Below are 14,614 nucleotides of genomic sequence, written 5' to 3'. Positions count from 1 at the left end.
TTGCAGGGTCTGGTTTCATGAATTACCCTGGTGCAGGGGGAAGATGCATTTTCTCCTCTCTGGTTTCCCATTTGTGTCCATGACCCAACGTCTCAAACCCACAGAGAAGGGCGAGGAGCAGAGGCAGAGGTGACGAGGAGAGGCACCCTCACTGTGCAGGTGGGTCTGAGCATGGCCTGCAGCTGGCAGGGCATGAATTATTAATTGATAATGAAAGTAAAACAAGTTGTCTTGGAAGTTGTGGAGCTACAAGAGCCTTGTTTGCCACTGATTTCTATCCTCAGTCCCCTGGCCTCTCCTGCCCTGCTGCAGCATTGCTGTCAGGTCTCCTTTGATGCTTTACCTGGCCAAGAACACTCAGGTGGGCTCAGGGACCTCAGACTCACTTGATCCTCTGACTGCATTACTAGATTCAAAGTACCATGGATCTCATTCCCTAAAAAAGAAAAGGGTTTTGGGTTTTGCCTGAGCAAAAGTTGAATATTAAGTCAAGACATAGAAGAAAATTATTTCAATTCTCCCAGCCTTTGAACTCTTTCATGGTTATTGTTTTGGATTTTTTTTTTTTTTACTTTATTTCACCCCAGTTATCCAAAAGTTCTTAGCAGAGTTAATTTTAAGAAGTTTGGGAATATCCCACTGTAGCCCTGACTAATTCCTCAGCTACACTTGAAGTAAAGAGACACAGACAGGGGAAAGACCAAGCCAGCCAGGACTGTCCTGGTGATCGCAGAAACAGCTCCAAAGGGAAAGTCCCTGCTCGGATACAGGGAGCAGTGAGATGCAGCTAAAGAGTCACCAAAGAGACCTGGCAGATTCAGAGTGCTCTGAGCAGTTTTGAGAGGCTCTTTTTGTGAAAGCCAGCAAGAAGGAAATGCAGTCTCTTTGATAACAGATATCACTGTCAGTTTTAGGTCTGGAGGTGATGTGAGAGGCAGAGATATGGGAAATTCAACTAGAGTAACCTTAAAAAATGGAAGATGTAGCTGTGCTGTGGGAAACCATGATGAAAGTAAAAAATTATATTCACCTGGTATTTAAAAAGTGAATAAAGATAAAAATCAGTCAGCCAGAACAACACAACCAGGCCCCCTACACTAACTATGGCTGCATGCCAGATCCCTCTTTCCTGGTTTTGGTCTCTGAGGAATGCACTCTCCTTTGAATTTGCATTTTCTTGGTATCTTCTAGATAGAGATAAGTCTGAAAGCTCAGCTGATTGTTTTTTGAAGCTTACAAATTACTTCACAAGTGGATGTGGAACAAGAAGTGGATCTCAAGCAGGCAACAAAGCCTCTCTGTTCCATACAACCCAAGAGTGAGCTGGGAAAATGTTTTTCAAATGAAGCAACTGACATTTTCCCGTTGGACAGAAGTTTTCCTGTTATCTGGGCTGCAAGTTGGAAGGCCTGAGTTTGCAAACAGAAATCAAAACATCTCACACACAACGTTTTGGTACATTTTCCACATAATAGAGCCGATCACAGATCATTTGCACTTACCAAGATTTTTGCACCATCACAGAGCAGATGAAAACTGCCTCTGAGTCACACCTTCCTGTCCCTTTTCACTGATGGCATTTGAATTTTCTTACCCACTTCTCAGCGCATACAAAAGAACATACTTGTGTGTATGCAATGGCTGTGCTTTGATTTTTTTGTAGTCCATTTGGGCTAATAACAGACTATAAAATTTTTCATCCCAAAACTATTCGGTGTGATCAGTACAGACTGAGAATGATCTTCCCTTGGCTGTGCAGTGCCCTGCATGGAATGACTTGGTCTCAGTCCAGCTCCCTGTGGATCAGTGTGTACATCACAATCCCCATTTCTATCAGCAGCCACCAGCAAATTTGCTGGCACATTGAGCCTTTTTACCATTTTCCCTTCACAAACCATTGCTTCAGGTCAAGCCTGGTGACGTGGCTGTGTGATCCATCTCAAGGTCCCTGTAGGGCTTTTTCTGGGGACAAAGAGCACAGGTACTGAGAGCTTTTGGAGCAGCACCCCTCATGAGCACTGTGAGCCACCCAGCTTGTCCTGCACCTTTCCCAAATGACAGGTGAAGTTGGAAACTCAGTCCAGCTGTGAGGTGACACTGCCACACGTCATTCAGGGAACAATGGACATCACCTCAGTGCAAGGGAGCTGGATGTGGGCTAAGCCAGGATTTCAGGAGCTACTCGCAAATGTATTCTCCTGGCTCTGCTGAATTTCAGGAGGACATAATCTCCATTCCAGTGCCAACAAGGAAGATCATTATGGGGAGGCCACCCGTGTATTCCAGGCATTCAGACCGAGCCGCTCCCCTATTGATTTTGATATCAGTGTTTTATATCAGTTTTATAGAGGTTTTCATATCAGTGCTGTCAGTCAGGGCCTGGTGCTGTTATCCCCCTGAGCTTCTCTGGACCAATTAGGGATTTCTGCAGGAGCAGCAATGCCTGCAGTGCTCTGTGCTCTCACAACCTACAGTGCCCCTGTGCTCTGTCACACCCTGCAGTGCCCTGTGCTCCCCAAAGCCTGCAGTGCCCCTGTGCTCCCCAAAGTCTGCAGTGCCCCTGTGCTCTCACAGCCTGCAGTGCCCTGTGCTCCCCAAAGCCTGCAGTGCCCTGTGCTCTGTCACAGCCTGCAGTGCCCTGTGCTCTCACAGCCTGCAGTGCCCTGTGCTCTCACAGCCTGCAGTGCTCTGTGCTCTCACAGCCTGCAGTGCCCTGTGCTCTCACAGCCTGCAGTGCCCTGTGCTCTCACAGCCTGCAGTGCCCCTGTCTGTGCTACCCAAAGCCAGCAGTGCCCTGTGCTCCCCAAAGCCTGCAAGTTCCCTGTGCTCCCCAAAGCCTGCAGTGCCCCTGTCAGCACCCGGCTGCAAGGGCAGGAACAAAGGCTCTGCTCCTGCCTCAGGGCATTTGGTGGATGCTTTAGAGCCGGTGAACTGTTGTACCGCAGTGTTTAACAAGGTCACTGAATGCACAGGACACAGTGGCTCCCGCTCAGCTGTGCAAACTGCAGCCCTTTCTTTGAATTCAGTGGAACTTTTCAGAGCCTTTTATGAGCTATTCCATTTCATTTTTCTCTGCTCACTCTCTTGTCAATGCACAAGCTCCAGAAATTGTCTGTGACAGCTCAAATTCTGCTTTGCCAGCCCAAGTTCACCTGAACACAACTGCTGCCTTCGTGGGATTGTCCCAGGTACACAAGAAGGGGGTTTGCCTCAGTGTCTGCCTCTCCTAATGAGGAGGTATTCACTCACACACAGAGTTTATAATTTGATAAGAACTCTGAGCAAGTCCCAGGTCTTCTCTTTCTTCTCGTATTTACTTTTACTGGGCTCTGCTGCAGTTTTATTTACCCGAATAACTCCAAAGTTTTCCTAAGTGGGTCCAAAGGAACCAACTTGGTACGGAAAGCCTGAAAGCCTCTGCCTTTGTTGCTAGTTGACATATTTCATGTGTTTTATCCTTAATTGGCAATGTGGCTGTGTCAAATTGCATTTCTCTTCCTGTAGCCTCATTCAGAGCCAGTGGAGCTCAATATTCTGCTCAGACTGAGTTATTTGATCTGAATTTTGCAGAGGGATGAACTGCTTGCCAATAGCAGTGCCTCCTTTCATCTATTAGGCTTCCAAATGTATATATCTTTATCCACACTATCTATGGTTCTGTGCATGAAAGTGTTGGTAGCTGTCTCTCCTGGTCGTTCAAATTGCAAACTGACTTCATTAAAACATCCTAAGGACAGGATTTAAATTATAGGTTAGTTTTGCATTTTATTTCTGTACTGCCAAAGACTTTGTCTTTCACAATCAAACATGTATAAATGAAAAATCCTAATTTTGTTTTCTTATGTCAAAGAGCAAATGAAATTTTACCAGATCTCAAACTCTTTTGCCATAGGGTTTTGATTTAGGAATATCTGTGAGAGTTTGAAGGGGATCTCTCTTATCTGACTGTGTGTGGTAACCTGGTTGTTTACCAGCTTTTCAGAATTGCATCAAACACCCATTAGCTTAGACCTGACATCTTTTCCTTTTTAGATGCTGGTTTTTGGCTTTGATAATCTCAGCTGTGGATCCTGCAGCTCAGCATCAAGGTCCACCAGAGCTGTTGGCAGCATCAGCCCTGTTCCTTTGTGTTTTCCATCCACATTGCTACTTCCATGGCTCCAGTGCTCATAGCAAGGGGCCAGAGGAGAATTGCTGCTGTTTCCAGCACTTTTAACTCCTCCTGGACTCAGTCCTTTGGGGTGTGGACACGACATCAGGTGTGCACTGATGGACTGGTTTAAAGCTGTGCTTGGACATTGTCCTTAATTGCACAATACAGCTGTGGAAGAAGTCTAAAAGAAAGTTTGCAAATAATGCAAAAATATGGGGATTGTCAAGGCAGTAGCAAATCTGGGGAAAGATTCCTGTTCCTGAATGACTGGGTATGTTGAAATTCAGTACTTAACAATGTGGAGTAATAGATGGTAGGAAGATAATGTTAAGTAAATACACAAAAAATGAGTTCTAATTTAATTCCTGCTATTCAGGGAAAGAGATCAGGCAATCACTGTGGGTAGTTTCTGAAAAACTCAACCCCTCAATGAGCCTGAAAAACTGAAACTAATCCAGAGTACCTGACAGAATAGTTAGAATGATCAGGATGAGAATAAAACAGGATGGAATAGCCATTTTTTTGGTATTGTGTAAATCCATAATATATCCAAGTCTCAAATTACTGCACAGAGCTCGGCTGATTCCTGCTTACAAAGGATAGAATGGAAATGGTGACAAAGATCATCTTTTATATGGAACGATTTCTATAGAGAGTCACTCGATGAGCGGGAACTCGGCTCCGAAAACAGATGGCTGAGGAGGGACATGATAGAGATCTGTGGAACTGGGGATGGTGCACAGAGCATGAACAAGGAATGGTTATTTACTATTTCTAATAACCCAGGAACAAGGGCCAACCAATTAAATGATTGCACAGCAGGTTAAAAACAAAGAGAGTGCTTTTCACAGAATGCGTAATTAAGTTGTGAAATGGCTCCCATAAAATGGGAATAACAGTGGGATGATTTTGCTTAGAGAAGGGGTCACTGAGGGTAGGGATGTGAGAGGTCTCTCACTCCATGGGGGAAGGGGAAGAGGGAATGCATTCTTGCTACTTATCACAGCATAAGAAGTTTCCCAATTAAAAATCAGGCAGTGGGTTTGAAGCAAGCAGATAAAGATGTTTCTTCTCCTTTGTATTTATAATTAAACTGTGGATCTTCTTGCCAGAAAACATCATAGAGGCTGAAGGTATAAATGATGCCTTTTATTTCCTGTTTTAGCTGATGTCCTTTTTGCAGAACTGTTCAGACTTGACAGCCAGAACCCACATTTATTACTGCAAAAAAGTCAGGAGGCCACAGCTGTTTTACAAGGTGGATCTTGGACTGTGACACTCAGGCTGTGTGGATAGACCAGAAACCATCTCAAATTTCCAGGCAAAAGTATTTCCATTAAATAGCTGGGGCAGAATTGACAGGCAGCTCTGGGCTCCCACTTCGAAGGTCACTGCCTGGCACTGAAATGCTAATCTGCATTTCCAAAAGGCTCCTGTTAGCCACTGATCTGCTCTGCCCAAATCTGGGGAAGGAAACGATGGAACTGCACACAACGTGTCAAAATCTTTCCTTTGCCACAGTGGTAACCCCGATTTTGATGTGTTATTTTAAAAAGGCCAAAAACTCAGGGTTTTTTTATACTTTACCAGGTTTGGAATTTTGACATTTAGCCACCTTCCATCCCCAGTTTGGACACGAGTATCTTGTTGGCACCATCATGGAGATGTGCTAGAGATGTGCTTCTCAGGGATGCAAATAATTCTCACTAACTTGAAATAATGCACAGGATGACTGGGCCATTTTACCTTTGAGGATATTTAATTGTGATCAGGACATATGTTTTGGAGCATTTTAAAACAGCAGCTGATCAAAGCTGGTTATAGTGAGAGCAATGATTCCCACACATGTTTGACTCTTTACAGCTTCCCCAGAGTTAAGTTTAAAATATTCTGAGAGTTTGCTCCCTGCCTCACCTGAATAAATCTGCAGTGGCCTTATTCCAGGTTTAAATTCCAGGTTTAAATTGCTTTAACTAGAGAAGACCTGGCTTCCCAGCTGACCCCACACTGGGCACGAGAAATCCCTCTGGTACAGCCATGATTTACCTGCCTTGATAATCTACCTGGTTTACCCAGTCTAAATCCAATTCCCTGAGTTTGGAGAGGTCCCTCCTGGATAAATGTGTTTTGTGATATTCTATTAGGCGAAAAGTGCTGACTGCATAAAAAAATATTCTTGTTCAGAGGTTGATGATCATCTTTTGTACTCTCCACACTACTTTCCTTCTGAATACATTTAATTATATGATGCTGTATTCATTGCCTTGCTGACACTAAAGGGCTCTGCAGTTAAGCCTAAATACTAAACCAGGCAGATATTCAAGTGTTGTAAAGTCAGTCTAGATTTTTTTTTGCCAGCAACTGCTGCCCTGATTTACGGGAAGAGGGAGGGAGGGTGGGATTTCTTGCCTGCTTTCTTTATTGAATTCTCTTTCCTTTTTTTAATAACCATGTTTAGGTAACTGGTGCTGTAGGAATGGATTTTTTAAATTGCAGATAACTGACTGGTATTGGGCATAGTTTTAGTGCAAACTAGAAAACTGTTCCCTGGTGGTGAGGGGGATTATAATGCTTGCTGACAGAAATCCAGCTCAGGTTTGCTGGCTTTTAGTATGCAAAATCCAATTTTTTAAATGAAGGTTTTATTTGTGTTTGTTTTCACTGGATTTCATGGAGGGGAAAAAACCCTCCCAAAGCCAGGATTTGCTGCTTTTATTCATCAGTTTTATTGTGCCAGGGCATTGTTCCTTTTGGCTGCATGGAGCACATTGGAGCCAAGCTGCTGGAGGGCAGGAGAGTGGTGAGAGTCTGTGCACCCTCCACTGGAAAAGATGAATTTCCAGTGGACTCCCAGTGTGAGAGGACCCTGAGCCAACAGGCAATGCCTTAGTCCTGAGATGCACAAATCCTTGCATCCTCCACAAAAAAAAATCCCTCCAACCTGGGATTTGCTGGGCTGGGAACCATGAGCCCTGTCCAGTTAATTCCAGTTTTCCACATGCAGGGTGTCCAGACTGGGGGACTGCACAAATTCTCCCATTTTGATAGGTTTAAATTATCCCCCAGGCAGCCAAATCCTATGCAAAGGCTCTCCCAAACTGTGGCTGTGACAAATGATTCCCAAGGTGCCTGGGCACTGGGTTGGGAAAGGTCCCTTCTGGGAGGATGGATGGATGGATAATTGTTGCTCTGAAACCCACCCAGGGACCATAGGGTGAGTACTCTTTTTTTTTTTTTTTTTTTTAAAGTAGCAGTTACCCAGATATACTGTTAATGCATCTCAGATCAATTTTGGGGCTGTGCAGTGGCAAACAGAACAACCCAGACAGGCAGTGAGAGGTTCTGGGGACTGAGAGGCCAGAAATGAGAACAAATGGTCCTGGCTCTTCTGTGGCCTTAATGAGGGAGTAATGTGAGTTATGCCTGTAACAGGCCACAGCAAATATATTTGGGTTTATAAAAAAGGAATCCATGAAATTTAACCAGGTTTTGTACAGTTTGGAAAATAACAACTACAGTTACTTTGTGGGACTTTTACTCCCCTCTCACTCAGAGCTTTGCTAACAAAGACTATGATCAGTAAAGTAAAATTAAATTGTATCTAATAAAGTACTGTAGGTACTTAAAATTGACATTATTTATAATATTTTGCTTACCTCTCTTTGTAACAAATGAAGTTTCCATTTTGTTTGTGTGCATGTTCTGCTGAATACTTCTGATCCGTCATCAAATTTAAGAATTAGTATCAGGCTGAGTAATTCTGGGCTTGGCATTTACTGTGAAATTTACTGTGTTAATTAGCATATTAGCACAAATTCAGAGGTGACATAAAGTGCTGACATCCATTTGTAAAGGTTTTTAAATCCCTGTAAGGTTATAGGAAGCAAAGGGGAAGTTCTCCTCATTCCCAAAGGGATCTGTGCTTGGCATCTCCGTGTTTTGCTGAGAGAACTGCAGTGTCACCGGGGTGCAGACTGGGGAAAGCTTTACAGATGGCTCTTGGAGGGGTTGATGATTTCATGAAAGACTCTGGCATTCAAGCTGCCAATGGTTCTGTCTTTGGATGAGTCATGAGCTGTAAAGTCACTTTTTTAAGGGTAGGAAAACTCTTTCCCATCCTTTCTGCCTTCCCCTGTCTTTCCCATGAAAAGGGCACAGGGAAAAGGAGGCTGAATAAGATCACTGGTGGTTTCATTTTGTCCTTTTAGATGTGCATCAAACGCCAGCACAGCTCCATCACATCCCCTTACAAGGTGGGCAAAGGAACTTTTGTCAGTGCTCAGTCACAGCAATCACCTGCACACGGAACACTTGGCACAGGAGCCTTCCCCAAGGTTTTACTGCATTTTTTCATTAGCACCAATAATAGCCTCTGCAGGGAGTAATTAGTAACACCCAGAGGGGAAAGGAATTCTGCCAGAGGACATCATTATGTCTGGAAAACTAAAGATGCTGTGTAGTAAGGTCATGAATAAATTGTTTGAGTCCAGGGTGGAGGACAAGCCCGGTGCAAGTACAAAGTTTCCCCCTGCTGCTGATCCGCTGATGAATTTCCACTGAACACCATTAAGGAAATTAGTTTGTTCTGACAGTTTGTGTTGCTGGATACCATATGTTTACCTTGAGGGAATGTTTGTGGAGAACCACTTTGGGTTAATTGTAAATGTCACAATTAAATAAGTAAATATAGAGGAGTGTATCTGTGATGTGCATCAGTGCACAGACACCATGTCCCAGCACACCGGTGTCCCACGTGCTGTGTGTACACAGAAATATACATTTGTAGGTGCTAAATCCATACTGATCAGCTTATCTGGACACACAGGCCTCAGGTACAAACAGCAGCAGCACTTGGCCTCCCTGATCTGTGGATCAGCACACACAGGAGCCTCTGCACCGTGCCCTCCTTTCCACTCTGTGCTCTGGGCACTGAGCGTGGAGCATCCCTGGGCTGGTGCCAGGGGCTACACCTCTGATCCACCTGCCCAGCCTGGCGAGGGAGGGATCAGATGGGGTGTTAGAAATCTCTGATTAGCAGATTCCCTCTGCAGATTACCAAAGGTTCCAATATTTTGCCTTTCAGCGCTGTCAGTCGCCCCCAGTAACCTGTGGGAGTTGAGGAATTTCAGCACCTGGCAGATTAAACCTGCAGAGCAAAGCTGTCACCCAGGTCTTTGTCATGCAAACTTGAGGCCAGGTTCAATAACATCCTGTTCCTCTTCTGCATTGCGGAAGCCTTGAAAATTGATTTTCTGTTTTGCCACTGAGTTCAGTGGAACCAGACTTCAGCCCTCCAAGGGAATTGTATTCCTGTAGATTGTAGCTACTTCTGAAATCCTTGATTTCACATCCTTAAATAGCAAACTTTGTGACAGACCAGGTGTGGATGCAAACTTTGCTGGATGTTGTTGACCAATGCTAGGTTATTAACTGTCTTTATGGTCTGGGATACCCTTTTTTTTTCCCCCCTTTCAAAATGCATTTCTCAGACTTGAAGTCCTAATCCAAAATGCACAGGAATAAATACAAATTTGTGTATTGATCACCAGAAAAGGATTTTTAAGGGAGTTGATCACTGCTTATAGCAGGAATGCATTTTTAAAAGAAACAAGAAATGTAACCTGTTAGGGTAACATTAATCCAGGGAAAATGAAGCAGCCAGAGCTTGTTAACATAGCCAACACCTAAGGCAGCAATGTGTCTTTAAGCTCTACTAATATTGAACAATAATAATTTTGGTGGAGGAAAATCTTCCCCTCTCCCTGAACAGAAACAAGACAGATTATTGACTGCCATCTAGAAAGATGGATGCTGTGGCCCTCGGAGTCCATTAATATTTGATGCTGATGGATGTGAGCTGGCAGCCTGAGTTATTAATGGGGTTTGGTTCCTTGGACCTCACCCTCAATCCATGGGGGAGAATTAACCATAACAACAACTGGATGCCCAAAGCTCTCAGGGTGCTGGGAAGGGCTGTCAGTTCCAGCAAAAATGGGAGTTTCTGAAGTGTTTATAGGCATGGAAAGTCATGGGTGGGGCTGCTGAGGTCACTGCCACCATCCATTCTGATTTCAAGGGGACTTTTAGGGTCCCAGGAATTGTAGCTTCCCTCCTCTATCTTTGCCATGTTGGGGTGCTCCCCTTAGGCCTGGATTTCAAACAAGAAGAGGCTCAGTGGTAATTTCTGAGCAGGGGTGAAGTGTGTGACACCCTGTCCTTGGTGGCACTGAGGTGGCCTCTCCCAGGCTGGGGTGATGCAGAGCAGAGAGCAGGAATTTGCTGCTCCACATAAAACAGGGCATTTCCCACACCCTACATTCCCTAAAGAATTTTTCCATTGTTTATGTTAAAGTCAGATTTGACCCCTGAAATTCGAAATAACCCAGTGGATAGATTTGGGGGGATATTTTGATAAACTGGCACTTCTAAGTGAAAATATTGAAAATGAAGCACCTCTGAAAGTTTATGATGTCCATATGGGTCATTCTGATTTGGAACATAGAGATGGAAAATACCAAGTTATTTATAGCTCAATTTCCTAAAATAGCTTTAACATTTCCAGGGGTATATGTTTGATTGAATTAGCTACTCCTTCCTAGCATGGATACCACATCCAGGCATTGCACTATCCTCATTAACCTCCCAATCTTAATAGAAAAAAAAAAAGAATAATCAACATAAGGAGCACAGCTGTTGATTAATTTTGCTAAATAGGATAGAAATATAAAGTACCATATTGCAAGAGTGAAGATTCAACACACACAATTTGAAATCAGTTTATTAGAATATATAACTCATTAACAGCTGGATGCATACACTGCAGCATTATCCACTCGGGCAGGTGGTGAGAGGGAGGTGGAATTTACATATCTTTAACAGTACCTGAATGCATTTCATTTCAGAGGTCATTCTCCCAAATCAAGTTCAAAATGTTAATAACAAGGTGTGCATTTATAATTAATAAAATCTTAGAGCCAGTGCTATAGTTCAAGTGCATTTTCCTCTTATGTAATTAAGAAGTTAAGTGTATTTGGCAGTTGTCACTCAGAGAGCTCTGAAGGTCTCACTTGTCAAACCTGGGGATAGAAATCTCATTAAACCAGGTATTTTTTTTCAGTTAAGGTTTGTTTGCAAAGTACATGAGTGGATAGTGGGCAGCCAGAATGCCCAGCTCTGTCAGTCCATAAAGCCAAGCACATTAAAGCAAATGCCAACACTCAAAGGCTTGGAATAAACAGCCTGATGGTCACCTTGTGAGAATCACAGAATATTTAAGGTTGGAGAAGGCCTCAAAGATCACCAAGTCCAACCATCAACCAGCACCACCACTGTGTTCACCACTACATCATGTCCTCAAGTGACACATCCAAATGTTTGTAAAGATTTCAGGAAAGGTGATTCCCCCACTTCCCTGGGCAGCCTATTCCAATGCTGGACAGCTCCTCCTGTGAAGAAATTTTCCCTAATATCCATTCTAAACCTCCCCTGGTGCAACTTGAGGCCATTTCATCACTTAATTATCCTGTCACTTGTTACCTGAGAGAAGAGACTGACACCCACCTCACTACAACCCCTTTTCAGGGAGTTGTATCCCTTTTCTTTGGGATAATACAAAGTGATTACAGAAAATCAGTGAATGCAGTCCAGTTGTGCCTGGCCAGGGAGCACTGCCCCCAACACCAGCTGCTCTGTGGTCACAGAACATCAGCTGAGACACTGGGAATCCTCCTGCTGCCTCCAGCCCTGGCCCAGATGGTGTTTCAGAGGTGTCAGGATGTGGGAATGTGGTTTTGGGGTGATTGATGGTGGGACTGGATGATCTTCACTCTCTCCTAACCCTGATGATTCTGTGGTTCTGTGGTTAGTGAATGTGACTCCCCATGGGGTATTTGAACTCCACATCACACTGCTCCCCTTTCCTTTTCAAAGGAATTTTCTTTTCCTTCTGGATCACTAGTTCAAATCCAGATAAGGTCAGTTGTCATAGAAATTATTAGCAGTACCAGCAGTTCTGTGTAGTACATGAAATGAGTTGGGAGTTTCGTTCACACAGGATAAGGGTTCCTAAGTGGCACTAATTGGCTGTCTAATTGTCACACACAGGAGAAAGGCAGAGGATTGATTAGGCGTGGAGACTGAATGCCCCTCTGCCAGCCCGGGTTCCTGGAGCTCATTCCATAGGCATGCTGGCAGGGTAATGAGGGGCAGCCTGCTTTGGATTTGCTGCCTGTCAAGGCAGCATCTTTTCCTGCCAGGCCTTTGCAGGGGCACTTGTTTTACTCCACCAAGGTCAAAGATAGCATCTTTTACAAACAGTGCCTTCACTCAAAAATCAGAAGCTTTCAGGATGTACTTGTGAACAGTTAACTGTTTCCTTTCCTTCCTTCTGAGACAAAGTTTTCCTAAAAGATAGGAAATAAAATAGGATGAGTCACACTGGTGTGAGGCAGAACTGCTCCAGCAAAGCAGATGGGGGTTTATGGTGCTCAGAAATCTGTTCATATTTCCTTGTGCTGTCTGGGTGTCTGCTGTGTGATATACAGGCTCCTGGAGGTACTTGTCACAGCATAGGGAAGCTGACACGGTGCACATTTCACTCCTGATAAATGAATCTTCCTATCTAACAGTGAATCCTCTCACCTGCAAAAATACATTTTGACCAATATCTTTTCCCCTGAGCTATGGCACAGGTCACACCATGCAATGCAGTTACTTTTTAACTTGTAGTAGGTTCACTTTCCCTGGCATAGAACTAAATTATTTAAGTTTGACTCACTGAAGTAGTAAATTTAGGAGCTAATTTGCAATGTGAAAGTCAGGATTACACACAGAGGAAAAGGAAGCCAAAATATCTTGTATATGTTAATGTGTAGACCCAGCTGTGGGACTCAGTAAGTTTACTAAGGCTTAAACCTCAATTAGTGAGGTTAGACCACAATTGCTTTAAACCTTATTGTGCTCACATTTTAATTCCCTTGTTGTATCAGATGAACAGTATTAGTAAGATCTGTGTCTATCCTCTGTGAAGCCTCTATCTTTTCAACCACACAAGCTGATCAGTGCATGCAGCACACCAGAATGCAGTGTTACAGCATTCTATATTTCTGTAAATTATAAGTAATTATTCTCCTTTCCCTCCCTTTGCCCACACCTAGAGCAGAAATAGGACAGAAACCACATTTCTGTGTTCTGCTGTGTGCCTCCTGTCTCTGACACACACATCACTCCTGGTCTGCCTTCTTCCTAAAGTCACAATCTCATGCAAATTAATTGAAAACAAATGCAGGTACCAGCTACGCATCAAAAAGGTCTGATGCACCTGCCATGTCGTTTTCCTCTCTGCCAACCTGTGGAAGACGAGCACGTACGAGATCCTTTAGGTTTTTAACAACCCTATTCTTAGAATATATTTTCCAAGAACCGCAGAGCAATCTCTGCACGGTTTCAGACTGTATATTTTGTGATTAGTGCTTCGTAAGTGATGTTTTGCTTAATGATCTAACATCTGCTCTAGGAGGTTTGTTTTTGTAACTTCCCCACCTCCTGCTGAATGAATGCCAGAAACTTGTCCCTTTCCTCCAAGTCAATCAAAGCACTAATTGCATCATAATCATGGGAAGCAGCGGTGACTGCTCAAGTGCTGAAGACTCAGCAATCAACTCACAACACTGCTCACTGTTCAGAGAGAGAAAGCTTCCCTGTGCCGAGCTGGGAGTTTCCTGCATGCCAGATTCCTTCAGCTGACTCTGACTTTTCTGGGTTGCAGGGAGACGACTGCACCATTCCCTGCATGGCAGGGACCTACGGAACCAACTGCTCGTCGGTCTGTAACTGCAAGAACAATGGCACTTGTTCCCCTGTGGATGGGCTGTGCTACTGCAAAGAAGGTAAACAAAATTCACATTTAACGGGTCTCTGCAATCAATGCCTGTCCTCTGTGAAAGTGGCACAGCTGTGCAGTCAGGAACTTCACTGTTTTCTTGTCCTCCCATGTATCCCAGCTTAACAGGGGCTGGACTGCAAGCCAGGGGCCAGACTTCTCTGCTCTGCTGCAGAAACCTGTCACAGAACTGAGTGTGAGGGCAGAAACACTGCTCATCTCTAGGGGAAATGCAGAACAATCCTCTGGCTGCTGGGTTTTTAGGCCTTGGCTGCTCTTTTCTCCCAGATTCCAAAGCCACTGGGCACAGGAGTGGGGGCAGCTTCCTGCCTGTGTGCCCTGTAGCCCCTAGCACTGGGCTGTGCCTGGCCTTGGTCATCCCCACCAGCCTTGACCTGACTCCTGCCTGCCCATCTCCACCTTGGGCTGGTCTCATTCCTGGTGTCCTGGGCTCCTGGATCTCTGCCCTTGCTGCCATCCTCAGCTGCTCATTATCCTGTCCCTGGCATGGTGACACCCCGGCCTTGTGCCAGTGTCCTCTGTCTCCTGAGCTAGCACAGGGTTCAGGATGTGGCTCTCAT

General features: G+C 44.4%; 1 protein-coding gene across 6 annotated transcripts in view; it reads left to right on the top strand.

The window, feature by feature from the left end:
* MEGF11 (multiple EGF like domains 11) overlaps positions 1 to 14,614 on the top strand; it is a 252,056-nt gene that overhangs the window by 186,816 nt on the left and 50,626 nt on the right. For all 6 annotated transcript variants that reach the window (XM_039723396.1, XM_039723398.1, XM_039723397.1 and 3 more), the window contains one exon: positions 13,920 to 14,040. In XM_039723396.1, the coding sequence (XP_039579330.1) occupies positions 13,920 to 14,040 (121 nt within the window). The remainder of the gene's footprint in view (positions 1 to 13,919; positions 14,041 to 14,614) is intronic.

This window comes from Passer montanus, unplaced genomic scaffold (genome assembly GCF_014805655.1).
Source record: "Passer montanus isolate IOZ18808 unplaced genomic scaffold, ASM1480565v1 scaffold5, whole genome shotgun sequence".
Classification (NCBI taxonomy): Eukaryota; Metazoa; Chordata; class Aves; order Passeriformes; family Passeridae; genus Passer; species Passer montanus.
The sequence above is the reverse complement of the archived record's forward strand: the minus strand, read 5'-3'. Positions and strand labels throughout refer to the sequence as shown.